Source organism: Microtus oregoni, unplaced genomic scaffold (genome assembly GCF_018167655.1).
Source record: "Microtus oregoni isolate MIOR12 unplaced genomic scaffold, Mior012 000069F_ref0000032, whole genome shotgun sequence".
Lineage (NCBI taxonomy): Eukaryota > Metazoa > Chordata > Mammalia > Rodentia > Cricetidae > Microtus > Microtus oregoni.
In genome coordinates, this window is record NW_024543976.1 from 4,987,668 (window position 1) to 5,015,179 (window position 27,512).

Sequence of the window (27,512 nt, forward strand, 5' to 3'; positions counted from 1 at the left end):
ATCACCTCATCTATGGAGGTGTCCTCTGCAGTTTGGAGATGAATTATCTCTAAATTTCCCCCCTCCACTGCAGGGCATTTTGTCAATTCTCTCAGTAGCCATCACCTCCCTTGCACTAGCCCAACATTTAGAGTGGCATAGAAGGCTCTCTCCACAGGAGGTTGTCTTCAGTTCAATTTTTGTTTTGCAGAGTTTGCTCCCAGAGGTCTTCATTTCTCTAGATTTAAACCTTAGAACAAGGGACAAGTGGAGGCCAGGGAGGGTCTCCTTTCCCCACAACTTTCTTCAGGGTTCTGAATTGACATCTTTGATTTTGTTGTTTATCTATCTAAGCAGTGGTTTCCAAAAAGGTTAGGATTACTCTCTCATGTGGGAGGGACACCCAAGAGGGGACAATTTACATAACTGCATGGTAGGGACTTTGGATGAAGACTCGGGTAATTTTCTATTGGATTGATTAACTTTCTGGACTTATCCTGGGTTGAATAAACTAGAATGTGTCACATGCTACACATATGATAATGTGGTGTCCATATGACATTTGTCCAGTTAGGGGAGGACACATTTGAAGCTCCCTGATCTGACCTTGGCTCCTCTGCTGGCCATTAGCCTGAATTGTGACGTCACTTATCAAGCTTCCAAGTGTTGCTGGTCTCAGATCATTGCATAGGATGCCGGTCATTCATGAGCCTGTGTCTTTTTGCTTTTGGGCAGCATGGCCACCTTGGAGTTTTAGCATGGGCCCATTTCCCTTCCCTGTCTGTGCAGTGTTAATCCTTATCACTGTTACCAAGACAGAGCTGCAGTTTTCCTCAGTCACTACACAGCTCCTTGCCAGTGGGGTGGGCTGTGGGTGATCTTCCTGGAGTAGGTGAAGGTTTTTTGGAAATTGTTCTTATTCAAAATTTAGTTTGTTACAGTTAGCTGCATTTGAAGGTAGATTTGGGGAGTAGGCAGTGATCCCTTGCTAATGTTCTCAGTGTGTATGACTTCATAGGATCCTGCCAGAGCCTGTCAAAATGGTCAAAGCCTTGTCTTTTTTCTTTCTGGTCACCTTGGCCATCTCATTCCCACCTGCAAGCCCTTTTATCTTTCTTCATAACTATTCTAGGCCATGCCTTTTGGCCCTAGAATTCCTGTTTTACCATCAGCACTTTTCTCTGCTTCATGGTTCTGTTCCTCTTTGCTCTTCGTGGTCCCAGCACCCGCTTCTTCATCCCTAATGCCCTTCTGTTTGTTCTTCCTTTTCCCGAATGCAGCACATCCTTGATACCCCGATTCTTCATTCACGGAGATATTAGGACATGTGTCATCTGCTATATTATCCCTGATACCTAACTTGTAGTTTTAAATTAACTCGTTGATTTATGTCGATTCAAGATTTCTGATTTTTAAACATATAAATAAAAGAAGAATAGAAGATATTTGTATCTCTGGTGGCATAATTTTGTCTTGCTTTTTTTAATACTCCTCCCCCATGTGTGTGTTTGTGTGTATATATGTGTGTGGTGTGCATTCTTCTTTGGCCACGTGCAACAGCATAGGTGTGGAGGTCAGAGGACAAACTCAGCCCCTTGTTCTTGATTTCCTTCTTGTTTGAGGCAGTCTCTTGTTGTTACGCAAGGCTGGCCGGCCCACAAGACTCCAGGCATTCTCTTGTCTCTGCCACTACTGTGGCACTGGGTTACAAAAATGCAGTCCCACATCTGGGTTTATTTGGTATGATGGCTATTCTTGGTTTATTTGGTATGATGGCTATTCTTGGTTTATTTGGTATGATGGCTGTTCTTGGTTTATTTGGTATGATGGCTATTCTTGGACCACAACTTCAATAAACTAAAACCTGACCATCGAGGTCCACCTGTGAGACTTCTTTTGTAATTAAACCATTTGAAGTTGGAAGGCCCACACTAAATCTGGATCTCTTGAGGTGGAAAGATCCACCTTTAATCTGGACCACACCTTCTGCTAACAGCCTATATATAGTACATGGAAGAAGGAAGTTCTTGTCCTTTGTCTAGTTGTTCTCACTCTCACTGGCAAGTTCATTCCTTCACTGGCATTAGAGCCTAGTTCCTCATTATTCCAGCCTATACCAAAAACCAGCTAAGGTTTCCAGCCTTATGGACTGAACAACTACTGGATTCTTGGTCTTTCCATTGGTAAACAGTCATTGTTGAACTAGTTGGATAACAATCTTAAGCCACTCTAATCTGTGTCTATATCTGCATCTGTCTCTCCACCTGTATATTCATCTATCTGTCTGTCTGTCTGTCTGTCTGTCCGACCGTCCGTCCGCCCGCCCGCCCGCCCACCCGTCCCTCTCTCTCTCTCTCTCTCTCTCTCTCTCTCTCTCTCTCTCATCATTTCTGTTCCTCTAGAGAACGCCAACAAATACATTTGGGATCAGGTCTTCATACATGTAGAGCAAATACTTTACCCATGAACTTTCCCTAGCCCTACAGCACTTTAAAAAAAGATACCTACTTATTTTATGACCTCCTCAGTATTTATGCAATGAGTGTGTTAATGATTTTATGTAGTGATGCTCTATCTTCTCTTTATCCTCAGGAAATTCCTTTAGAATTATTCTTTTCTTTTTCTCGCATTTCCTCAGCTTCCTTTGCAGTGTCTATTGACAGAAGATTTTGTGTTTCCTTGGTGGCATCAATTCGCCTTTCATTCCCAAACTTCTTCATCCTCTTTTATGTATCTGGTGTGTCATGTCTTACCAATAGGGTAGGAGAATTAATTTGGAAAATATTTTCCCCTGAAGAAATTGGGTATTATGAAGGAGGCAGCATAGGCTTTGGTTCTGTTTGGATACCAATGGTGTCTCTACAGACTATCACTAATGACTATGAGACTCTGATCTGCAGCCAGTCACACAGGGTAAAGACATTCTAACAGCCAAAGACGTATATATAATTTGTGGTACTCTGTTGGAGCCACTCAAGGGGCCTTTGAACATGAAAGTTGGAATGGAGAGTGGTTAGATTTGGTCTTAAAATGACACCATACACCAATAGCTTACACAGGGGAGCTATGTAAATAGATGTACCCATGGGGACCAATGCAATAGTGTGTATTCCATTACAACTCTTTGTGGAGCTCAAAATCATTGATGGCTGCAGTATTGCCTTTCAGAAAAATTTATGACTGTGGTGTAATTATGGAAAATCTAGGATCTACTATGTACAGTTTCTGAGTTGTAAGAGGACTTGCCACATTCAAATAAGCTCAGGCTTGGAATCAAGAGCGCTCTATTCAAGGTACTTTGTTCCCTTTTCGACCTGACTACTCAGAGCCTACATTTTCCATAATTGTCTTCCATGTGCACTGTATTGCAGCATTCTTCAAATATTCTCAGCAACCTTCATGTGCTGGTTCTTTGGTTGTATTTTAAGTAGAGAAGGTTTTGTCTAGTGTTTTTCATTAGCCATATTTATGCAACTCTGCATCTCAATTTATGATAAAAATATTTTGGAGTATTTGGTTTAGGTGACTGGCAAAGTTTTTATTAAGAAAACAGGTGACATCCAAAGGGGTTGTACCAGCTTGCATTCCCACCAGCAATGCAGGAGTGTTCCCTTTTCCCCACACCTCTTCAGCATAAGTTGTCATTAGTGTTTTTGATCTTGGCCATTCTTACAGGTGTAAGATGGAATCTCAGAGTTGTTTTGATTTGCATTTCTCTGATGACTAAGGATGTTGAACATTTCCTCAAGTGTTTTTCAGTCATTTTAGATTCCTCTGTTGAGAGTTCTCTGTTTAGATCTGTACTCCATTGTTTTTTAATAGATTATGTGATCTTTGGATGTCATTGTGGCGATTTCTCAGAAAATTAGGAAACAACCTTAAGACCCAATAAAACCACTTTTGGGTATATACCCAAAAGATGCTCAATTGTGCCACAAGGACATGTGCTCAGCCATGCTCAGAGCAGCTTTGTTTGTCATAGACAGAACCTGGACACAACCTAAATGTCCCTCTATCGAAGAATGGATTAGATAAATGTGGTACATTTACACAATGGAGTACTACACAGTAGAAAAAATGATGACAGCTTGAATTTTGCAGGAAAATGGATGGAACTAGAGAACATTATTTTGAGTGAGGTAACCCAGACACAGAAAGAAATGATCACATGTACTCACTCATAGGTAGTTTTCAAACATAAAGCAAAGAAAGCCAGCCTACAAACCATAATCGTAGAGAATTTAGACAACAATGCAGACATTAAGAGAGACTTACATAAATATAATCTACATGAGAAGTAGAAAGTCTAAAAAGACAAGATCACCTGAGTAAATTTGCAGCATGGGGACCTTGGGGGAAGATTGAAGGAGGGAGTGGAGAGCCAGGAATGGGAGCAGAGAAAAATGTAGAGCTCAATGAATATTAAAAAAAGAAAACAGCTGAACCACCAGCATAATTTGCATAACTGTTATAGACTGAGTGTTTTACCCCTGAAAACATGTTAGTAGCCCATACCCTCAGTGGGTTCATGCTAGGAGGAAAGGCTTTGGGAAGCATCTATATGTAGACTAGGTCATGAACATGAAGCACAATAATAGGGTCATGGAAGAAGCAAGAAGGGAACCATTCTCTGGATAGACGCACCATAGGAGGCCATGTGAGGTCTTTCCAGGAAGAATGCTTTTACTGGGGCTCTGGCCACAGAGGCACCTGAAACTCATAAATCAGTCAATGGAAGTATGAGAACAAAATCCCATTGTTTAATCCACGTAGTCTATAGGAATATAGCTGCCCAAATTTTAAAAAACTGTTCCTCTCCATAGATAATTTTTCTCTTTCTTTTGTGTCTCTCCTTCAGTCTTACTAACAGATGTACTGTTTATCTACATTTTATTTCAAGGATGACCAAATGTATGCCAGGGAGTGTGAAATGAAATAATAAGCCAGTAATAGTAATACATTAGAAATAGTATAGTATTACCAATAATAGTAATAAACAGTCACTATAAAGCTACTATAAGTTCTTGGGAATATCAAGTAACAATTGATGTGTTTTTTTTTTTACAAAAGAGTTTATTAAATAGCTTTTGGTATTGATATGGAGTAAATCAGTCATTTAGTAACCACAACATTCAAAAGCCTATGAATATAAAGTAGGAAAATCCCTTCATCTTCACTGGTTCTGGTACAGAATTAGAGAGCTTCTTTAGTATTTTCTCAAAGATTCTGACTAAATAGGATTTTTAGAATTTCGGTTATTATTAGGACTTTTATGATCTGTATGGTTATTCCATCCCTCTCTCTTGTACTCTTTGTTCAAACATATATCTTGTACACTTTTCTTTAATTTTATTGTATGAATATTTGTCTTGCATGTGTATCTATTAACCCCAGGTGTTCCTGGTCCAATGGCTGTCTGGAGAGGATATCAGATTCCCTGGAACAGGAGTTATAGGCTACTGTGTGCTACTAAGTGGGCTCCATTATGTGGGGACTGAACCCCGGGTCTCTGCAAGAGCAGTCAGCATTCTTGACCTCTGAGCCATCTTTCCACATCACCATTTACCCTGTTTCTGGCGTGCTAGAGCTTTAACCCGAGGTCACATGCATGTGCGCATTATACCACTGAGTTACCACCCCACACTTTCCTTCTTAGTTTTAAAGAAAATCTTTTTGTGCGAGTGCATTTGCATGTGTGATTACCATGACATGGCATGTATGCAAAGTTCACTGGATTTTGGTTTTTACCTCCATTTGCTTGTGTTAGGGTCTCTTTATAACAGCTGCATGTGGCAGGTTAGTTGGCCCCACAGTTTCCAGGATTCTCTGCCTCTGCCTCCTGTCTCTCCACAGGAGTGTATGGATTTCAGGTGCATAGATGGCTTTATGTGGGCTCTGTGGGTCTGAACTCATGTCTTCAGACTTGCAAGACAATTGATCCATCTCTCCAGCCCAGTTATGGCTTTTCCTGTGGCATTACTATGAAGAGAGGACATAAGTGTGAAACTCAAGTTTATAGAGGAGTCCCAGCAGCAGCTGTGGGCAGCTAGTCCCCCTCCACCCACAGTAAGAAAGAAGAGAGCAATGCATGAGTGCAGGTGTTCTATGTTAGCCTCCCGTTCCATATACAAAGTTAGGGATCAGCAGCTAGGGAATGAGGCCACCCACAGTGAGCAGCGCTTCCCACCTCAATTAACGTAAGCAAATAGTTTCCCAAATACAAGTCCAGAGGTTCATCTCCCATGTGATTCTAGAGTCTGTCGATCAAACCACCTATCACAATGTTAAACCTAAAAGTAGATGTTGACTTATATGAAATAAAGTTGTATAAAAGTGCAATGACTAGATCTGAGGGTTTATTCAAAGTGAGTAGATAGTTTTAGCACTCAGATTATTTACACACATCTGATCCCCTTGCTGCAGCTAATGTGGATATATGATCACTAAGTATGGATAAACGCTGCATGGTCTGAATAACCCAGTATGTTGTTTTGTAACATCAGTGTCCAGTTTTTTTGTCATTGATTCTGATTTTTGACAGCTACAAGATTTCAGCCAAATCAGAAACCAAGTTATTTTTTACACATATCTCTCTGAGAAGAGCATTAGCATCATCTGTCACTATATCAAGGAAATAATATTTTAGGTAAAACAATTCTTTAACATAAACATTCTTAGCAAATACATCCCCCTTAGCCAAACGAAACTCTTCATAAAGTCTTGAAAGTCTTTCTTGTATTGTTTCTTCCTTTGTAGTTTCAAACACATGAGGAGATTTCATCTTTGCCTTGAGCTGATCCACTGACACTTGCCAGTCCTCAGCCAAACCCTGCAAGGATGCATCATCCACTCCAAAGACAGCTCGATAGAGGTTCATGCTGTACTTAAGATCCCCCACATCATTGACCATTAAGAGGGTCAGTGAAGGGATCATATTGAGTAGGCCAGTCGCAAAGGCTTTGAGCCAAATGCTCTGCTCCAGGAACTGCCGCTTCCTTTCAATGGCCGCATCTGTAATACTTGGCAAGGAGAGCATAAAATTGTGACGTTTGTATACAGGGAGAGTATTCACCACCTTGTCCACCAGGATTTGGAAATCATAGTCAGATAAGATTTTATTAGAGATCAAGAAGATGGGTGGTTTCTCAATGTTATTCTCCTGAAAGGTCCTCACACAGCTGCTGCGGATCTGCTCCAGGACCTTTTCTCTGTCAAAGGTTCGTGGTTTGAATTTCTTCTCATTTTTCAAGTCAGAGTCCACCTTGGTTCTCACGAAGTAGAAATCCTTCTTCATCATGCGGATTGCTTTGGCGAGGTCTATATCATTTTTCTTAAAGCGTGTGGCAGAAAGAATGATGAAGAAATCATACTCGTTGAATTTCATTTTCTCCAGATAATCTTTGGGTGGGAAATTTGTGGTTCCAATCCCAGGCAGGTCCCAAAAAACCACATTGGGAATATTGGGGTGTGTGTAGGGATGCCTCTCCATGGTTGTTTCCACCACACCTATTTTAGCTGCATCTTTATCTTCATGCCCAATCCCCCTCAGGACATTGATGAAGCTGGACTTCCCTGCTCCAGACTCTCCTGTCACAGCAACATTGAGTGGGGTGCTATCAATTTCTTTTAATGCATTAGTGATCGAAGAGTTTGCCACCTGAATGTTTCCTTTTGACAAGTTTAACTCAATTGAAGCTAAGATTTCTTGAGGAATGATTTTGTTTTCTACTTTAAACTTCTTAAAATATTCGTTAAAGGTGGAGGCCAAATCTTGGTGGCGCTCATTCCTAGATGAAGAGAACCGCTGGCCCATGACTGTGAGCAACTAATGCACTGAAGGAAAGAAGGAAGAGTCAGGAGGATGTTTATGAAATTTGGGATCTATATTTTATCAAATTTCATGTATATTGCCACATACCATCCTTGATGATTGCAGTACTACATCCGATCTCCCACTGTGTTCATTTTACACATCTGAGACTTTGTGTCCTTTGACTAACATTTCCCTCTCCCACAGCTTTGCCCATCACCCTGCCTTCCACCTTTATGAGTTTGGCTTCTCTGGAGTTCACCAATAAGTGACACAGTAGGGCCATTCTTTCTGCAGGATCTGAGACCATCACATGAGACTTTAATGTTTTAGTCTCCATTGTGTCTTTGCAGATCCATCTTAACATTCAGTCTGCTCTGTGCCTCTGTGTCATGTAGACTTTATCACCAGACGCCCCTCACATTCTAGATTCCAGGATAAATCAGCTGTATTTTCATGTCCTCCTTGTAGATTTGCATGCCTGATTGTACCTGCTTCTATCACTCATTATCATTTATCCTATATGCTCTTTGTGACCTTTTCAGTCATCATGGTATGTTTAACAAAAATATTTTTTCTTATTTGTCTTCTTAGATCTGGTTAATGTTCCTCACACTTTCAAGCCTCTGGTTGTCATGCAGTCCCTTATTTATCTGCTCGGCTTGTTTATTTTCTCAGTTTCTTTTTTTTCTTTTTTTTAGTTTTTTGAGACAGGGTTTCTCTGTTGCTTTGGTTCCTGTCCTGGCACTAGCTCTTGTAGACCAGGCTAGCCTCGAACTCACAGAGATCTGCCTGCCTCTGCCTCCCAAGTGCAAAGTCTCTTGTTTTTAAGATCTATTCATGAAACCTTCCTGATCTCTAATATATAACACACTTCCAAAAAAAGTTGGATTGAAGGCCAATGCACAATATCTTTCCAAGGTGAACTGAGATACTTTGAAAAATATAGTGCATATTTGTATGGGGTGTAGTGTTGGCCAGTCCAGTCACCAATGCCACATTGATTTGTCCTAGAACCAAATTCTTTAGAAGAAACTTGGCCTCATTGAATAATTGAATAAGAAGCCAAGCCAGATAAAGTCCTATTCGGGACTTCATCCATCCCAATGAATGCGTGGTACACAGATGCTATAAGCAGGGCACCTGCTGCATTACAAATGAACACGGACACCATGTGCAGGAGACAGGAGAAAGAGCAGTCAGGAGGCTGAGTTGATATAGATAACAGCAACTCCTGAAACCTGAATTTCCAGATCTTTATTGGCTCTTGGGTTATTTTTATAAGCTTGACATTATAGATGGCCCTTCGGGAAAGGGGGGTCTGGCAGGCACTAAGTCAGTTACTGTAGGAACAACAGTAGATGGACATGTATAACTCAGTTCTATAGCACTGAGATCTCCTGGCAGATTTTCATGCATCATTCCATAGCCCACAGAGTCCTGGAAACCAGGAAGCAGAGGCCATGAGCAAAGAGGGCTATCAACCTTCAGGTTCCACTAGACTCTCTCTATTCCTTGATTCATGGAAAATCTGGACACAAGAAGATATCATGAGATGAAAAACAGGTAAAGCTACTGGCCTTCCTATAAAAATATTTGGGTACTCTGAATGCTGTACAGCCAGGTGAGATTAGCCTCCATGTGTGGATGCTCAGATAGGACAAGAACATGTGCTGTTATTGACTAAGCAATGCAGGTACCTTCATGGACAGATTTCTTCTTGCATTCAGTTCCTTCAAACTATCATTTTCTTTATTGTCAGCTAAAATATTATTGTGGAAGCTGGGGATTCTGAGAGGCATTTCTGTCCATCACTTTAAAATTAGCATGCTGAGGGAATGTAATTTTAAAAAGAATATGCTTTAAAGCTGGCCTACACCTATATGAATATATATGGACCCCATGAATAAAATTGCTATGCTCTTTTTGCTGTGTTGTGAGTGAAAGCATCACTTTGGAAATAGCTATGTGCCTGCTTTGCCTAACTTAGGTAATAAGTATTTACCAAATCCGTTATATTTTGCTTGTTTATTTTTGCCCTGTGTGCACTAAGATGTGGATTAAATGCAATGAATTTCTATTGTTAGTTAAACTAAAGTGGCCTGTCTCAGCAAGGACCCTTCTCCATTGCCAGAGATAAAGACGGGAAGGGAGACATCTCAGGGACCTGGATTTCAGCTCTTGCATACCCTGATGGTCCTGAAAAAGCATTGTGGCCTTTCTGATTCTTCAGATGTTTTTCTAATCTGGCCAGTGTTGTAGGACCCCTGTGCCAACACTTCAAAAGAGGTCTTAGAAAATTTGAAGAAGCCCTGGGCCTAAATTCTAGATATCTAAAGTGCTAACCAGGGGCACCTCTTTTTGTAAAGCAATCCCATTTTGGTTGGTGATCATATCAGAAATGATACTACTTTGGTTTCTATGACTAAAACCACTTTTTTCTTAGGATTCTTGCTTGTGTTCCATAGAGTCCTTGACTGCAAGCATCCATTATAGGCTTCTTATCAATCACATGGCAGAGATCCGTAAGAAAGGATTCCCTGTTCTGCTACATGGGACTGATCTCAGAGTCTTTTCCATAATGCTGTGTGCCTGTCTGTCTATGGCATTCACAACCCTTTTAACAAATCTCCTACTCAAACAACAATCTTCTCCAGTGTACTTCTAGAATTCCAGATTTTCCCAAAGTATAAACATGGAGTTTCTCATCCTATAGACCTGTGTCTCAGGGGGCAAAGATTGGGATCTGTGTTTGTTTTATTGATTAGAGCATTTGTGCTTTCCATGTTACAGAAACTTCCAGATGTGTGATTTTACAACTTAGTTCTGTAAGTATCCAAGTCAAAATTTCAGCTCAGTAAAATAGTAGTTTTCATGTTGACTGTTTTCCACCTTCACCAACATTCTGTTTAGTCATTCTGTTTAAGGAACTATAAACTGAGACAGAAGTTTTCTAATTTACTTCAACAGAAAATTAATACTTTTAAAGAACAGATTTAAGATTGAAGCTCACTTAGAGATATGAAAAATATAATCAGATCAGAAGATGTTAAAAATAACGTGCAGGATAAATTTCACAAATAATCCTTGACTGAGTTAAAATGTATTTGATATAGATTTTATGTATGTATATATTGTGTTATATCTACATCCATGCTTATGCTCATATACTGCTTCCATGGCACCAAATTGCTTTGTATTGGGGGATTAAGCTAAATTGAAACTAAATTGAAAATTGCTTATTTATAACATCATGTTTCACGATATTAAAAAAGTAAAGCATCATTCAAGAAGTAGGAGAAAAATATTTAAAAGGTTATACATATGCTTATATATATTTTTTGAAATGATGAAAAAAAGGAGTTTTAATTGGTTTCGTTTTCATGCAGAGTATGGGTGAAGATTTAAAAAAAAAAGTATATGGGTATGACTGAGTCAGCTACAGTTAAAGGCTATTAAAATTCCTAAAGGTAAACCTCACTAAACTGATACAAATCTAAAATTAATCTTATTTATATCAACAAAGTTCTCTTAAGATACTGATTTTGTTTTGGTAAATTTACAAAAGTAGACTTTAACCAAAATAATATTCATCAGAGCCATAAGAAAAATGTTGTCATAATTCACAAAACATCGAGTCCGTAGCAGTTCATGGCTAGTACATAATATATTTTTATACACATTTATGGGATTAGATGTTTCAATACCTAAATTGGTATGCACATTTTTTGTATAAATTTCTAAACTTTATGTTTCCTTAAGGCGGTAACTGTTCCTGTTTCCTGCTGACGGCCTGACTGCTGGCAGGGCCAGGCCCTCAGCCCCAGCACCGCCAGCAGCAGAGCAGAGCATGGTCCACAACAGCCACAGAGCCAGACCCTCTTCCCCACACTCAGAAAAATGATGACTCTACGGGGTGGCGGGGTGCCACTCAACTCCTGGCCTGCTGGCTAGGCAAGTCCTATTATAAAGCCAGGGCCCCTCTGAGTTTTGTTACTGTCTCTCAAGCTGGACAGACACTCAGGTTCAACTCTCAGGCAGCCTCACTAAACCTAATGGAGGCAGTGAGGGGTGGGTGCAATGGGTGGTAAGGTGGGGTATCAGATTTAAGCTATTCTGGTAGTGACTGAAATTAACTATTTGGTAATAAATTTGACCAATTACAAAAGCTGACAGGACCCAGATGAACATGAAAGCAGTTGAATCTATCAGGGCAACCATGAGCCTAGATCCTTTGCATTAGCCTGGGGGAAAGTTCCTAAGACAAAAGTTGCTGGGATCTATTACAAAAGCCTCCCATCCTTTTGGTCCCCATGCCTTAATCTATGTATGCACACTCTAAAACTGTCTCGGGCCAACTAAATGACTGATAAGAAAGAGTACTTGTTTCTGTGACACATGATCTGAGTTCTAATCCCAAGACTCACATAGCAGACAGAACTGACTTTCACACCTTGTCTTTTGACCTCCACAAGCATACTCTAGCATGTGAGCACCTATCCCTGGTTTATGAGGGCACAGAGAACGAATACATAAATGTTATAAAAAAACAAATAAAATGCATTATACAAAATTCTCCAAAACTACCGAACAAGAAAAAGAAATTAAACAAGAAAAATTTGCATTAAATGTCTTGCACAAAGCATGACCACAACAAAAGATTGTGCCGTGAAATATTAATCAGTACCAAAGGATGCATTTCTTCACTAACACACCAACTTCACAATCAAAACCAAGAAGTTAAAGAGGATTCCCTCATTAAAAATGTCCCTCAGCATCTACTGCTGCTGTTTCTCTAAATGGGAAGATTTCCTTCTAAATATTTTGGACTATACCAGAGATTAGTGATGCTCTCGGCCTTGCACAGACAAGCGTTTTGTTGTTTTTGCTCATTTCCCATTTTTTGCATTGAGTAGTATTTTAATGCACAGTCTCCTAACTGGTCAAACCTGGTGAGAATATGTAATGGTTGAGTGTTCATTCTTAGATAAAACAGTGACATCTTTATCAATCTCCTACCCTCACCAAGTTCAGAAAATATCGCAGAAGAGCCAGAGGCTGGAGATGGGGGAGTGACATAAAATAATGTCTTCTAAATATGACATGGCATCTGGGGTTACCTACAGGAGACACACATAAGATTTATCTTGTTCTCACTTCAGCATGAATGAGATCAGGGGCACATGAAGCCTTATCCTTATGTTAGGATTAGAGAATTGTAGGGGGAGAGAGAGTCATTTTTCTTCAGATATAGACCACTAGAAAGTAGCACATGATCAAGTAAATAACCTTACAACAGAACAGGGAAATGATCCTGATTAAAATCAGTGGAGTATTAAAAAAAAAAAAGACAAGAAAAACATAGGGACAACAATGGAAAGAGGAAGGATCCCAGAGAGAATGAGAATGGAAAAGAGAGAGGAATAGTGGGTGAAGATGATAAAAATGCTCCAGAGATGCATGAATTCATTGTACAGCAAATACAAATATTTTTCAAACAAAAACTATCCTAGAATTGTTCCCCAGCAAGTAAGCAGAAGCATCTTACAGAGGGCATCCTTCACCCAAGTCTAGCTTCCACTGTTGTGTAAAACAAATATGCTGAACTTGGTAGAAAGGGACAGAAAAAAATACTGGGCAGTAACAAGATTGATACCACAATTTTCATATATTCTATAGTTATAATTCACAACACATATATACCAAAAGGCTCATTTTCATCTAACAAACAAACAAAATCCAAACCTAAAACAACTGGGTAAATTTTAAATAACTTGGTTATTTGCTTTAGGTCTATCTAAACTTGAATAATTACCTAAGAACATCTTAATTCAGTCCTGCCTGCCTCTAATCAAAGACCCCTAGCTTCCAAACTGAGAATCCCAGCTCTGAGGATTCCTCTCTAAATGTCTTGTTACTCACAGGCTCCCTAGGAAGAGACAGAGGAGGGTGAGAAGTCAGATCTGAATTCCTAGTTACCAGAAAATCCTGTGTCCAGGGGATGCTCTCACTGCTCAGGACAGGAACAACCCTCAGCTGTGCTGGAGTGTTTGCAGCAGAAACAAGAAAGTTGGGTAGCTCCTTTGTCTTGACTTTTGTCCCACCTTCAGAGTGTGCTAGCCAATCACATAGGAGAGTGGGTCCAGTTTTTTTTTTTTCTGAATTTCCTGCATTTTAAGAACAGGAAAATGAAACTAAACTAGCTTTTATTTTTTTCTCATTGATTCCACAATTGAAGGAAGTAGAAATCTCCGTAATAACAAAGGAGCATTTTACCTAAGGTTTAGCCAGTGTGAGGAGCTCCAGGCACAGAATACTGATAAGGTTAGAAGTTATTCCATGACCCATTAGAGTTTATTTTCTCTTGACCCCTGTTTATCACCTTGTTATTGTATCAAACTGACAAAGTCATAGTCATTTGAGAGGAGGGAACCTCCAAAAAAGAAAATTTCCTTCCTAAGAGTGAGCTGCAGGCACGCTGTACAACATTGTGTAAATTAGTGATTGATGGGGAGGGAGTAGCCCCTTATGCATGGTGCCTGCCTTGGGATGGTGGTCTTGGGGTCTAAAAGGAAGCAGGTGGAGCAAGACATGGGGAGCAACCAGTAAGCGGTATCCATGGTCTCTTCATCAACAACTGTTTCCAATTTCCCTGCCCTGTTTGTGTTCTAGTCCTGGATTCCTTTGATGGCAAACAGAGATATGGAAGTGTAAGCCAAATAAACCCGTTCCTTTCCAGCTTATTTTTTGTTTAAGGTGTTTCATCACAGAAATAGAAACCTTAAAATAACGTGGTAAGAGGATCATGGGCTACAGTGAGAGATCTGCCATGTTGTTTTGAGAAAGAGTGTGAAAAGACCTTGGAACTTTGGTCTAGAAATCCATTACGAGTTCAAAACTTGATGATGTTTTCTTTGGTAGCGTGGAAGATAAGAATGTTGAGAGTAAAGCAAACAGTGGAGGCCTAACTTATGAAGTTCCAGAGGGAGTTTGTGATTCACTTCAAGACCAAAGATGAGATCTGAGTATGGTGAGCTGGGACTGAAGAATTAGCTGTAATTCACAAGAACAGAGACAGTGACGTAAGTCTTTGCTTTATTGGGACAACTGGAGCTAAGAAATTAGCACTGATTAAGAAGAGGCCAAGAGGATGATTATATGTTTTTGTTTGGGTTCACCTTCTTATTTAGCTTCTCTGGGATCATGAATTATAGGCTCAATGTCCTTTATTTATGGCTAGAAACCAATTATGAGTGAGTACATCCCATATTCCTCTTTTTGGGTCTGGCTTACCTCACTCAGGATAGTGTTTTCTATTTCTGTCCATTTGCATGCAAAATTCAAGAAGTCATTGTCTTTTACTGCTGAGTGGTACTCTAATATGTATATAGTCCATACTTTCTTCATCCATTCTTCCATTGAAGGACATCTAGGTTGTTTTCAGGTTTTGGCTATTACAAACAATGCTGCTATGAACATAGTTGAGCATATACTTCTATTGTATGATAGTAACCTTCATCAGGCTATGAAAGGAGACAGAGACTAACTTTGGAGCACTGGACTGAAATCCCAAGGTCCAAATCAGGAGTAGGAGGAGAGAAAGCACGAACAAGGAACTCAGGACCGTGAGGGGTGCACCCACACACTGAGACAATGGGGATGTTCTATCGGGAACTCACCAAGGCCAGCTGGCCTGGGTCTGAAAAAGCATGGGCTAAAATCGGACTCGCTGAACATAGTGGACAATGAGGACTACTGATAACTCAAGAACAATGGCACTGGATTTTGATCCTACTGCATGTAATGGCTTTGTGGGAGCCTAGGCATTTTGGATGCTCACCTGGAAGGAGGTGGGTGGTCCTTGGACTTCGCACAGGGCAGGGAACCCTGATTGCTCTTCGGGCTGATGAGGGAGAGGGACTTGATTGGGTGTGGGGGAGGAAAATGGGAGGCGGTGGCGGGGAGGAGGCAGAAATCTTTAACAAATAAATAAATTAATTAAAAAAAAAGAAGAGGCTCAAAAAACAAACAAACAAAAAAAGAAGAGGCCAACATCACTTAGGCAAAAACACTTATGTGAAGGGTTTCCTCAAGTCGGTGAATAGAAACTGTGTTCTAGTGTCCATCAAAGTTTTATATCTTACTAGAAGCCTAAGTGACATATAAGAGTCTCTCAGGTGGTTTGAAAGCATAAAGGGGTCATGGAGAACAGCTGTGGTTTGGCACTGTGAGAGGCCCTGATAGGGCATTGGAGAAGAAGCAGCCTCAGTATTAGTGGAAGTCCCAGGACAGAAGGGCTCATGGAGAGAAGTGGAAGCCTGGTTTGCTCCACGAAGCGAGCCCTGGAGTGGCTTTTGGTGATAGCCTCATTGTATCAAGGGACTCCATCATTTTGGAGATGCCAGTACCATGGGATTACCAGCAAGGACAGCAGCAGCAGTGTGGTGGAGTCAGCCCAAGTCAGTGCTGCAGAGGGTGAAGCCAGAGAAAGGACCTAATCTCTTTTAGAGCAGATCAGAAGATTGTGCGTGGATTCTAGACATTGGATATTGAGTTACTGTAAGGGCCTGAAAAATTTTAAGGAAATTTTTGCTTGCTTAATAGCTAATTAGGGCACTGTGTTTAAATGCAAGACATCGAGGGCTTTTTAGCTAGGGCGCCGAGCTCACCACAAAGTGCTCCTGCATCCTGGCAGCAGGCCACCTGTTAACTCCTAGCTCTGTGGTCCATCAGGGAGCAGAAATTAGGGTAGGACTCTAATTTTGGTAGGGTTCTAGAGGGAATGGGCTTGTTAGAGATAAGGCACACCTGCTGTTACCCAAGACTAACTCATTTGACCCAAAATGAACCTGGTTTGTGGTTTTTGCCTATATAATGTCAACCCCAAATGATAAAGGGGACTCTCCTCCCTATCGCTCTGTTACCATTAGAGGAGGAGACCCCAGCTTGCAGGAATAGAACTCCGAATAAACCTTGCTTTTTTATTCTGGACTTGACTGGATACTGATGGTCTCTCTGGGGGTTGCGACTTGGACACAACATTTAGTGCATTTGTCAGGAACTGTGGAGCCCCCCGCCGGGAAAACCAAGGTCTAGAGGTTTGTTCTAATACCGGTAAGGTGTGTATGTATGTCTGATTGTCTGATATATATGCTCCTCTAAGCTCTTCAGCAGAGGGAAGGAAAGGCTCTCCTGGGGAGAGCAACTCTGAGAGAGAGAGAAAAAGAGTGAGTGAGAGAGAGAGAAAGAGAGAGAGAGAGAGAGAAAGCTAGAGCGAACAGACTTGGGCTCTCTGGGTGAGAGCAGACCAAGTGTTAACCAGGCCCTCATTGGGACAGAAGCGTCCTGCCAAGTGATACTGGAGGGGTCGAGAGAAGTCTCCATCAATTGGAGGTTGTAGCCTGTGAGACTGGCTGCTGCAAGCCTTGAGATAGCTGAAGTCAGGTTTCAGCCGACTCTGGCAGGGAGCGATCAGAAATATCTTTGTGGAAGTCCAGTTCCCAGTCAGGACTATTTTTGGGGTTCTTCACTTGCCAAGAGAGGAAGTATCTTGTTCTTTTTCCCTGGACATTGTCAAGGTGTGGATTTGTTCCTTGTTTGCTTTGATCAGGGTCTGTGTCTTTGTTGCTCTTTTCATTCTAAGCCGTTCCACTTCTCCCTCTACTACTATGGAAAAAAACCCTTCCACCCCTCTGGATCTAACTCTTGCTCACTGGCAGGACCTTAAGGATACAAACAACAACAATAGAGTATTGGTCCAGAAGCTCAAATGGGTCACCTACTGCTCAGTCGACTGGCCCTTGCTCAATGTTCGATGGCAGGGGGGTGGGAGCAGGGAGAGAGGAGGGAGGACTGGAGACTATGGATAGAGTGGCACGGATGGTCTCCTGCCCCGTGCCGTTCATCCTGACCAGATCCTTACATTGAGGTGATTTTTGCAGAAACACTGCCCCCTGACACATCAGCCCAGAGGGCCAAGCTAAAAGCCCTGGTAAAGACCTTGGACTTGGGAAAGGACAAAAGAATTAACATTTACGGAGATAGCAGCTAAGCTTTTGCTACCTTATATATCCACGGAGAGAGGCTTGCTGACGGCAGAAGGAAAGACTATCAAATATAAACAGGAAATCCTAAGCCTGTTGCAGGCCCTATGGCTCCCCCCAAAATTGGCTGTGCTGCATTGTCTGGCCATGAAAAGGGAAACTACTTGGCCACCCCAGGAAACAATCTGGCAGGCAGGACAGCTAAGGAAGTGTCAGTAAGTAAACCATACCACACCCTATCAGCCCAGACACACCCGGGGCCATGCTCTCTTCCCCCCACCCTCTTGTTACAAGCAAGAGGAACCTGCCTGGGACACACAAGTTGAAGGGGCTCAAAAAGAAAACGACTAGTGGTACCTTCTTATTGGGAAAATTCTTCTCCCACAATTCATGGGACAGTATTTATTGTATTGACTCCTCTGCTCTATCCACATGGGGGCTAACAAACTTAAGGATTTACTCCAAGGTCACCCTTAAAGATTAGGCATGCCAGTCAGCTAATTGACCAAATTATTCTTATTATTAAAAAATCCCAGGCATGTCAATTGGTAAATGCTTACCAAACAAAAGGAGAAAAAGGTACCTAGCAAGAGAAACACGCCCTAAAATATATTGGGAAACAGACTTCACTGAAGTCAAACTGGGCAAATACAGATATAAATACTTGCTAGTGTTTGTAGATACTTTCTCAGGATGGACAGAGGCATTTCTGTCTAAACGTGAGACTACATACACTGTAGCCAGAAGATTCTAGAATAAGTTCTTCCCAGGTTTGGTGTTCCACACGTGATAGGGTCAGATAATGGACCTGTATTAATCTCTTAGGTAAGTCAGGGAATAGCCACTGCACTGGGAGCCAAATGGAAATTACATTGTGCATACAGACCCCAGAGTTCAGGATACGTTGAACAGATGCATTGAATGCTAGAAGAGACCCTCACTAAATTAGCCTTGGAGACTGGCGAGGACTGGGTGGCCCTCCTTCCCTATGCTTTATTTAGGGTTAGGATTTCCCCCTACCAATTGGGTTTAACTCCCTTCAAGATTATGTTTGGACACCCAACCCCTCTCATCCCCAGCCTGCAGTCTGAACTCATTGCACAGGATGGGGAAGTAGACTTAACCCAAAGCTTGAGAGCACTCTCCCAAATTAGGGTGGAGATCTTGCCAAGACTATAAGATATTTACCCTACTGCTTACCCACCTAAGTCCCATAGCTTCCAGCCCAGAGACTGGGTTCTGATCTGGCCACATCAACATTGCAGTCTTGAGCCATGCTGGAAAGGCAATTCCAGGAATTCCGGGTAATTCTCATGACTCCCACCCCACTCAAAGTAGACAGATTTCCTCCCTGGCTTTACCACACCCACTTTCACCAGTTGCAGGTAGAGGAGACCTGGAATTCTCACCCAGATTCTAGCATCCCCTTGCGATTAAAATTTCACTGCAATGACAACCCTTCTTCTACTGTCGATTTCGCTCCTGCCCTGGACACCAATGGGGAGCCACGTGCTTTTAGAGGATCCAAATCTACATCAGCCTATGAACCTACCTTGGGCACTATTTTATGGCCACTGGCAAGGTCCACCACAGGACATCAAAGACAGCACCTCCAGGGTCTTCGTTTCCAGATATAACTCTTGACCCTTGCAACATACACACCCAACACATACAACCAAGTGATCATGGGCCCTTATTTTATGTCTGCCCAGAATATCATATAAAGGGGAGGCTTAATGCTTGCAGGGGGGCATGATTACTATATCAGACTTGGAGCTGTGGCTCCATGGGGCAGTTGCACTGTCACATAGAAACTACAGGGGACTGCATCAAGGTAAGCCAGGCAAAATGGCCCTATTGTGCCTGGCAAAACCCCAACACTGCTGCTACCATTTATCTCTGCATTTGCCCCACTTGTAGCCCTAGTAAGATCCAATTCACTAAAGAAGGCAAAGAGGCCACTGTCTGGAAAGCCAGTTATAGCTGGAGAATGCGGATGCTCTCCAAACTCAGATGGTTTTTCAAGGGGACAGACCCAGGAGTTCTTTTTGTCATCCAGCTAGATGAATCAGAACCTCAGACAACAAGTCCACCAGTGGCTATAGGACCAAATGCTATTATTAAGAATTTCCAGCAACCGGTGCAAATGCCCCATCAGAAACTGCTTGCCACAGCCAGACAGGATATGAAGCACAGACCTCACCCCTGTGCTCCCACTGACTTTCTCCCAACCTCTCAGTCCACATTAGATATGAAAAGTTCCATGTTACAGGTCCTACAACAATCCTGTTTCTTAATTCAACCAACACCAATGTTACTAAAGATGGCTAGCTATGTCACGACATAGCCCCTCCCTTCCTTTTGGAGACAGAAACTGCTTGCCACAGCCAGACAGGATATGAAGCACAGACCTCACCCCCGTGCTTCCACTGACCCTCTCCCAACCTCTCTGTCCCTGTTTAATTTGAAAAGCTCCAAATTACAGGTCCTACAACAATCCTGTTTCTTAATTCAATCAACCCCAATATATCTAAAGATGGCTGGCTATGTCACGACATAGCTCCTCCCTTCCTTTAGGGGATTGCAGTTGAGGGAGCTCTTCAAGCCACACAAGTAACTCTGCACGTCTTTGGCGATCTGTGGGCAGTCTCACTCTTAGTCAAATAAAGGGCAGAGGACAATGTATAGAATCAATTCCATTGTCTCACCAACATCTTTACTAGAAAACTGACCCTGTCCCTGTCCAGGATTCCCATAGCTGTTATGACAGCAGAAGAAATGCAAAACTCCCAAAAAACTCTCAGCCAAAATAAAAGGAGAGCAGCATTTCCTGTCATTGCCGTGAATGGGAAACTGAAATGGCTTCTCAATGCTTCTTGATAGTCATCAACGATGCACACACGGAATGTGGGAAGAAGTGGAAGCCATAGAGGGGAAGTTTGGGTGAGCCTCCCTACTCCATGTAGACTCCTCATTGTCTCTTCTCCCATCTTTCCCTTTCTCACCAACTCACCATCCTTCCTCCCCACCACAGCTCATTCACCACCATGTTTTGTATTTTTTTTAACATGCTCTTATTCAGTCAGGCTGGCCTTGTATTGCAATGGAACAGATGATGAACTTAAGGTTTGGTTTGTTTCATCTCTAGCTCCCCAGTGCTGGCATCACAGGTGTGATTTGTTCATAATAGTTAAATCCAGAACTTTCTAAACTCTAAAAACCTGAACTACACCCCCAGTCTTACACTTTGTTTCTTTTCAATAAAATTTTAATATGTATATAATTTTATAATTTGTATAATATATTTATATTTGAATTACAGACATTTGCGTCCACTGTAGGACCATTTATCTCATAAAGTGAAATATTGAGGGTTGAGGGATGGCTCAGTGGTGAAGCACTTGCTTGGGATTGCCACACACACTAAAGCCTAGGGTGGTGAGGTGGGATCACTGTGCAGTCTTCTACCCATCAATGGTAATAGGATCAATGATAGACCCTGTCTTTAAAAATAAGGTGGAGAGTGATAGAGGAAGACACTATACATTGACACCTCCAGCCTCCACATGTACTTGCATGGTTGAGTTTGAGTGTACACACACGCGCACGCGCGCGCGCGCACACACACACACACACACACACACACGTCAAGTTTGAATTTAATAAAATACTAAAAGTTTTGTAAAATATATTAAAAAGTAGAAGCCATTTCAGGTCAATGACGTGTGTAGAAAATGATTCTCATCTTTTAAGTCTGATTTAAGCCTCACTTAACTGATGGAAAATAAAGATGCATATACCCTTTACACTAATCTCATTTTATTGTTTGCTACAGATGTCAGTTATTTGAAATGCTTCTTATTTGTAGGATGAATTCAGTGTTGCATGTTTATCCCTAACAGCTGGAAACAGAACCAGCTACAACCTCTGTAGCCCTGTAGTGTTTTCAATAGAGAACTAGTTGCCTGACTTAGGCTTACATTTCAGAATGGCATACTGGCTTAGTTGCCTCATTAGCATTTTTGAGGGATTTAAATGTTATCAGTTGATTATAAAAGGGCATCTGACCTCAGGACACACAAAAGCTTCATTAGCTGTTTGACACTGCAATTCTGACCACAGATCCAAAAAAATGCAATGGCCACAGCTAACACTCTTTGGGTTACATTGCAAGGTAATGAAGAGTTTCAGAAGAGACACTGGCCCTCACCTCACTGGCCAGTAGGAGACAAAGCTGATGACCTGATTCTAGGCATAAGCGATTGTAAAGAACGACTTACAAAGATGTACAATGTTAGCATATGTCAGCATACTGTGGAAACACAGGGGTGATGTAGTGCTTTACAGGGGGGCACTTGTGGTTTCTGAGTGGATTATTTAAACTAAGGAGGGCATCGTAATTAATTCTATTATATTGCCCAGGCCTGTCACATCTTACACATGGTGAGTTACTACAGTAGAAATTTAGTGCCATCCAAACTAGGAGCGACAGATTCAGAGATCAACCTCTCTATCTCTCATAAACAGATCCACCTGCCTCTTCATTCTTCTATGGAGACATCTCACTCAGACACGGAACTGACATTCTCAACATTTTATGCCTGTGCTACAGAAATGACTCAGTGGTTAAGAGCATGTACTGCTCTGACATGGTACTGGCACCCATTTCAGGTGGCACAAACTGCCTCTAATCTAACTCCAGGGTTTCCAGTTTCCAGCGCTTCTGACTGCCCTTGCAGTCATAGCCATACTTTAATCCCTACTATATATATCCATATATGTGCATATATGTATATGTGTATATATATATGTGTGTATATATATATATCAAAGCATATATATATATGCTTTGATATAAAGTGAAATTTTAAAAGATTTTATCCCTGAATGTCAAACTCACTCCCCCACAGGTATATATTTTTCGCTTTTCCCAAGTGTTTCTTAATTTAAGTCTTTAAAGCACCACTCAGTGACTCAAAGTGGAAATGGTAGACACTCCTCTGAGTAATTATTAATTCCTCTTAAGAACACTGTCAATTTGCATTACCACTGGACAGATGATAGTTTTTCTATGGATAAGCTGTCTCACTCTGACATTTCTCTGTATTCAGTTCTCTTAATTATAATACTAGAATTTCTTTAAGTGTTTCAACTAAATTTTCCTTCTCCATCCCCTCACTCCCTAAGTTCAGGTTCAGAGTAAACGGACATAGTGGTTGCTGTCAATCCAAGGGTGTCTTGGCTTGTAAAATGCAAATCTTTGGATTACATCCCTATCCACATTACTTGTCCTTTGATGAAATTCTCCAAATATTCATGTCTATATAGGATTGTTAGAAAGGCCTATAAGCTGTTGTCCAGCTAGTTCAACAATGGCTGTCTACCAATGGAAGGTCTAAGAAATCAGCTAGATGATTCAGCTGGTCTTCTTTATACACTAAAATCCTGAAGAAGTAGGCTCTAATGCCAGAGAAGGTATAGACCTGCCAATGAGAACAAGAAAGCGAATAGAAGAAATTTACTTTCTTCATGTCCTTTATATGGGCTGGCAGCAGAAGGTGTGGTCCAGATTAAACATGTATCTTTTAATTTGAAAAGATCTAAATTAAATGTGGATCTTCACGTTTCAAATGATTTAATAAAACATCCCTAACTAGTGTACCCAGCTACTTGAGTTTAAGTTAATTACTGACATAGTCAACTTTTCAACCAAGAGTATCCACCACTGATGCTCACCCTCCTACAAATATAGCCATTTTAAGGAAGGAAAACAGAAAGTAAGCATGACCCCAGGTTAGCATATCCTGTATCTCTGATGTGATAAGTGAATAAAGACAATTGAAAACTCTCAATGATATTTCTGCCAACTCACCCCACAAATTTCACACCCCAGACCTGTTTGAGCCTGACTAGAAGCCAGAGAGCATAAGTGTCTGCAAATAGCACTGCCTTTCAGAAAAAAAATCAATGCTAGCATTTCTGTGTATGTACAGGAAGAAAATGTCCAGCATCAGTGACTCTGGTCCACTTTAGACTGTGAAAAATCCTATGTTGAAACCATGATCACCTAGAATATCAGAGAAACACGGTGTGAATATTTTCCCTGGAGCAGGGGCAAGAAGAGGAAACTGAGCCTGGAAATTCTATTTGTAGCCCAATGTTTCGCCCAGGCTTCATTTGTCCGAGAGTAATAGCCTCAGTATCTACAGAAACAGAAGAATTGGAAGTAAAGCGTCACTCAATAAGGCAGCCTGATATTCCCTCAAACTTGCCATGATAACCAAAGACTATCATAACCATAGCAACATCTACTATTGTCAGAATTCTTCTGGATTGGAAATAGGCTAGGGTGGAACTCCAAGGATCTAAGAAAAGACAATGTTAGCATAACACCTCATAAATGTTTTACAGAATAGATGAAATCTGTCTTGTTGTGGGGTGTTTATTATAGATGACCATTCAGACATGGGTTTAAACCAAAAAATTGTCTTTATTAGCTGGCTGGAGGCTATTCTGGGTATTTGGGATTCCAATGCAGTCCCAAGCCTTTCTCAGAGTTTTAAGCATGAACCCGCATCCAGGGTTAACACACTTAGTTAACAATTAGCCAGAAGTGGAACCACAGAAGCAGAAAAGAATGGTTTGTACATTTAAGGACTTTCCTAGTTAAATCAGACATTTGTTTTGGTATGAAATTTGTTGTGCTGCCTGTGTGCTAAGTTTTGTGCCCAGAATGGTACTTCCATTACAGTGTCAGTAGTGTTAAAGTTACAGTGCTAAAATACATATGGAAGGAGAACACTTTAAGGACTTGGTGAATCAAATATAAGTTATAGAAATGTTGGCTGTAATTATTTAAATGTTCAGTAAAAATCTAGCTGTGATGCTCAAATGAGAAATGGATTTTTTCCATATTATTGAAAAGTACATACATGAAGCAGGAGTTTTTAGGCATTGTTTTTTTCAGCCAAATTTTAAAGTAAGTTTGAGATAGTATCTGAGATTTTTTTGTTTGTGTGGTGTTTATGCCTGTGTGTATGTGTGTACATTGTATGTATATGGTGTATTGTGTATGGTGTATGTGCAATTGTGTGTGTGTGTGTGAGAGAGAGAGAGAGTGTGTGTTATAGTGTGTGTCTGTGTGTATGTGTCTGTATGCATGTGTATGAGAGAGAGTGAGACACACACACACAGAGAAAGAATGAGAGAGAGAATGTGTTTATGTGTGCAAATATGAATGTGTTTCTTCATCTTCAAGGGAAGATGACAGGTATCCTACTATTGCATGCTATTCTTTACTTATATGCAAATGTCTCTCATTGAAATTGAAGCTATGATGATGGGCAGAAAGCCTTGGCATATCCCCTGTCTTCATCCCTCCCCCAGAGTGGCCATGCCTGTCTTTTACCTTGTTGCAGTTAATCTTTGCATTCAAGTCCTCATTATTTTGTGGCAAGCACTCCAACCTACTGAGCTATTTCTTCAGTCTAGTTTCTGAGATTTCTTAGGGACATAAAAGTGTTATTACCTCAACCATATGAGTTATTAGAAGAAAGATGACTACAATGACAAAACGTTGAGAGGAAGGACATTGGAAGCATGCTAAGGTGTCGTTATGATAGGGAAGTCACCAAGAAGGCCCAGTAGATTAAGACTCTTGCCTGTATGTTTGATGTTCAGAGCCATATCCCAGAAGCCACACAGTGGAAGAAGAGAATTCACATGTTATGTATTTTTTTTATCAGCAGCCTATGCAAGTGATGAGTGTACACTGTAAACCTGAGGACTATTTTGTAATATAAAACTATGAGATAATAAGCCAGAAATGGAAAGTAATATATCCTCATTTAATTAAAAATATGCAAGGAGACTCTCCCCTTCCCCCACAAAATAACACGTAAGAAAATAGAAAACAGCAAATTGGCATACATAAGTATAAACATATTAATACAAATATAAAATGTAGATAGTTTAAGAGGTCCAATTAAAATATTAACTTTTAGCCATGTGGTTGTGGTACATGTTTTTAATACCAGAACTGGCAGAAGAGGCAGGAAGATCTTTGTGAGTTCAAGGCCAGCCTCGCCTACAAGGGCTAGTTCCAGGACAGGCTCTCAAGCTACAGAGAAACCCTGTCTCAAAAAATCAACCAACCAACTAACCAAATGAAAAAACTTCTTGAAATGTATTATAGAAAAATGATCCAGACTATTTTATGCACAATCTACAAAAAAACCCCACTTTATATCAGGTTAAAGTAAATATAAAACAAATACATTACACAAATATAGCAAATAAAAAAGTAAAGTGATGCAACTGCAGGTAAAGCCTATAAAGGATTATGATTGATAAATGTGAAAACCACAACCAATTCCATCATGTTGAGGAATTAATAAGTGCATTTGTCATCCCTTATCATAAATGCAGAGTTGAAACAATGCAAGCTCATTTCTCAGCAGTTCTGCACTGAGAAGTCTGACCCAAGTGTCTCTAAAGTCCAGTGTTGGGTGGACTCTCTTGCTCTTTGAAATTCTCTTCCAGGAGAATGTGTGTGTGTGTGCATGTGGTATCCATTTTTGTGCTCCTGGTCCTTGATTTCTTTCTTGTTTGAGGCAGTCTCTTATTGTTTGCACTGCATATGCAAGGCTAACTGGCCCACAAGTCTCCAGGCATTCTCTTGTCTCTGCCTGCCCTCCCCCCACTACTGTGGCACTGGGTTACAGAAATGCAGTACCATATCTGGCTTTTCTTGGTATGATGGCTATTCTTCGTTGTCTATGTGACCATATCTGGAATTAACTAAAACCCAAGCATCTAGGTCCACCTGTGAGAGATATTTTTGTAATTAAAACATTTGAAGTTGGAAGGCCCACACTAAATCTGGATCTCTTGAGGTGGGAAGATCCACCTTTATCCTGGACCACACCTTCTGCTAACGGCCTATATAAAGTACATGGAAGAAGGAAGTTCTTGCTCTTTATTTGGCTGTTCTCACTCTCAATGGCCAGTTCATCCCTTCACTGGCATTAGAGCCTAGTTCCCTAGTTCTTCGTTTTCCAGCCTATACTGAAGATCAGCTAAGGCTTCCAGCCTCATGGACTGAACAATTACTGGATTCCTGGTCTTTCCATTGGTAAACAGTCATTGTTGAATAGGTTGGGTCAAAATTTTAAACCACCCCAATACGTGTCCTAATCTGTATTGGTCTGTCCATCTGCCTGTCTGTCTATCTATCTATCATCTATCTATCTATCTATCTATCTATCTATCTATCTATCTATCCATCTTTCTCTCTCTCTCTCTCTCTCTCTCTCTCTCTCTCTCTCTCTCTCAATCTAATCAATTCTGTTCCTCTAGAGAACCAGAACAAATACAGTAGGGATCAGGTCCTCATACATGTAGAACAAGTATTTTACCCAAGAACTTCTCTAGCCCTACAGAATTTTTACAAAGATATCTACCTCATTTATGAACTTCTCATTTTTATACAATGAATTATGCTAATACTTTTACTTTAATAATGCTATATATCCACTTTATCCTTAGTAACTTTCTTTAGAATTATTCCTTCTTTTTCTGGCATTTCCTCAGCTTTCTTTGCAGTGTCCACTGACAGAAGATTTTGTGTTATCTTTGTGGCATCAATTTGCCTTTCATTCTTATACATCTTTATCCTCTTT

The 27,512-nt window shown here is 40.9% G+C and overlaps 1 protein-coding gene across 1 annotated transcript; it reads right to left on the reverse strand.

Moving 5' to 3' along the window:
- Positions 1-5,066: 5,066 nt before the first annotated feature.
- LOC121440649 (interferon-inducible GTPase 1-like) lies at positions 5,067-13,844 on the reverse strand. Its single transcript, XM_041641438.1, has 2 exons — positions 13,769-13,844; positions 5,067-7,812 (listed from the first exon to the last, which is right to left on the reverse strand). The coding sequence occupies exon 2, from the start codon at positions 7,790-7,792 to the stop codon at positions 6,521-6,523; it is 1,272 nt and encodes a 423-aa protein (XP_041497372.1). The 5' UTR covers positions 7,793-7,812; positions 13,769-13,844; the 3' UTR covers positions 5,067-6,520.
- Positions 13,845-27,512: the final 13,668 nt, after the last annotated feature.

Bases quoted from the DNA above. Each gene is read 5' to 3' on its own strand.
- LOC121440649 (XM_041641438.1), bottom strand. From the start codon at position 7,792: ATGGGCCAGCGGTTCTCTTCATCTAGGAATGAGCGCCACCAAGATTTG.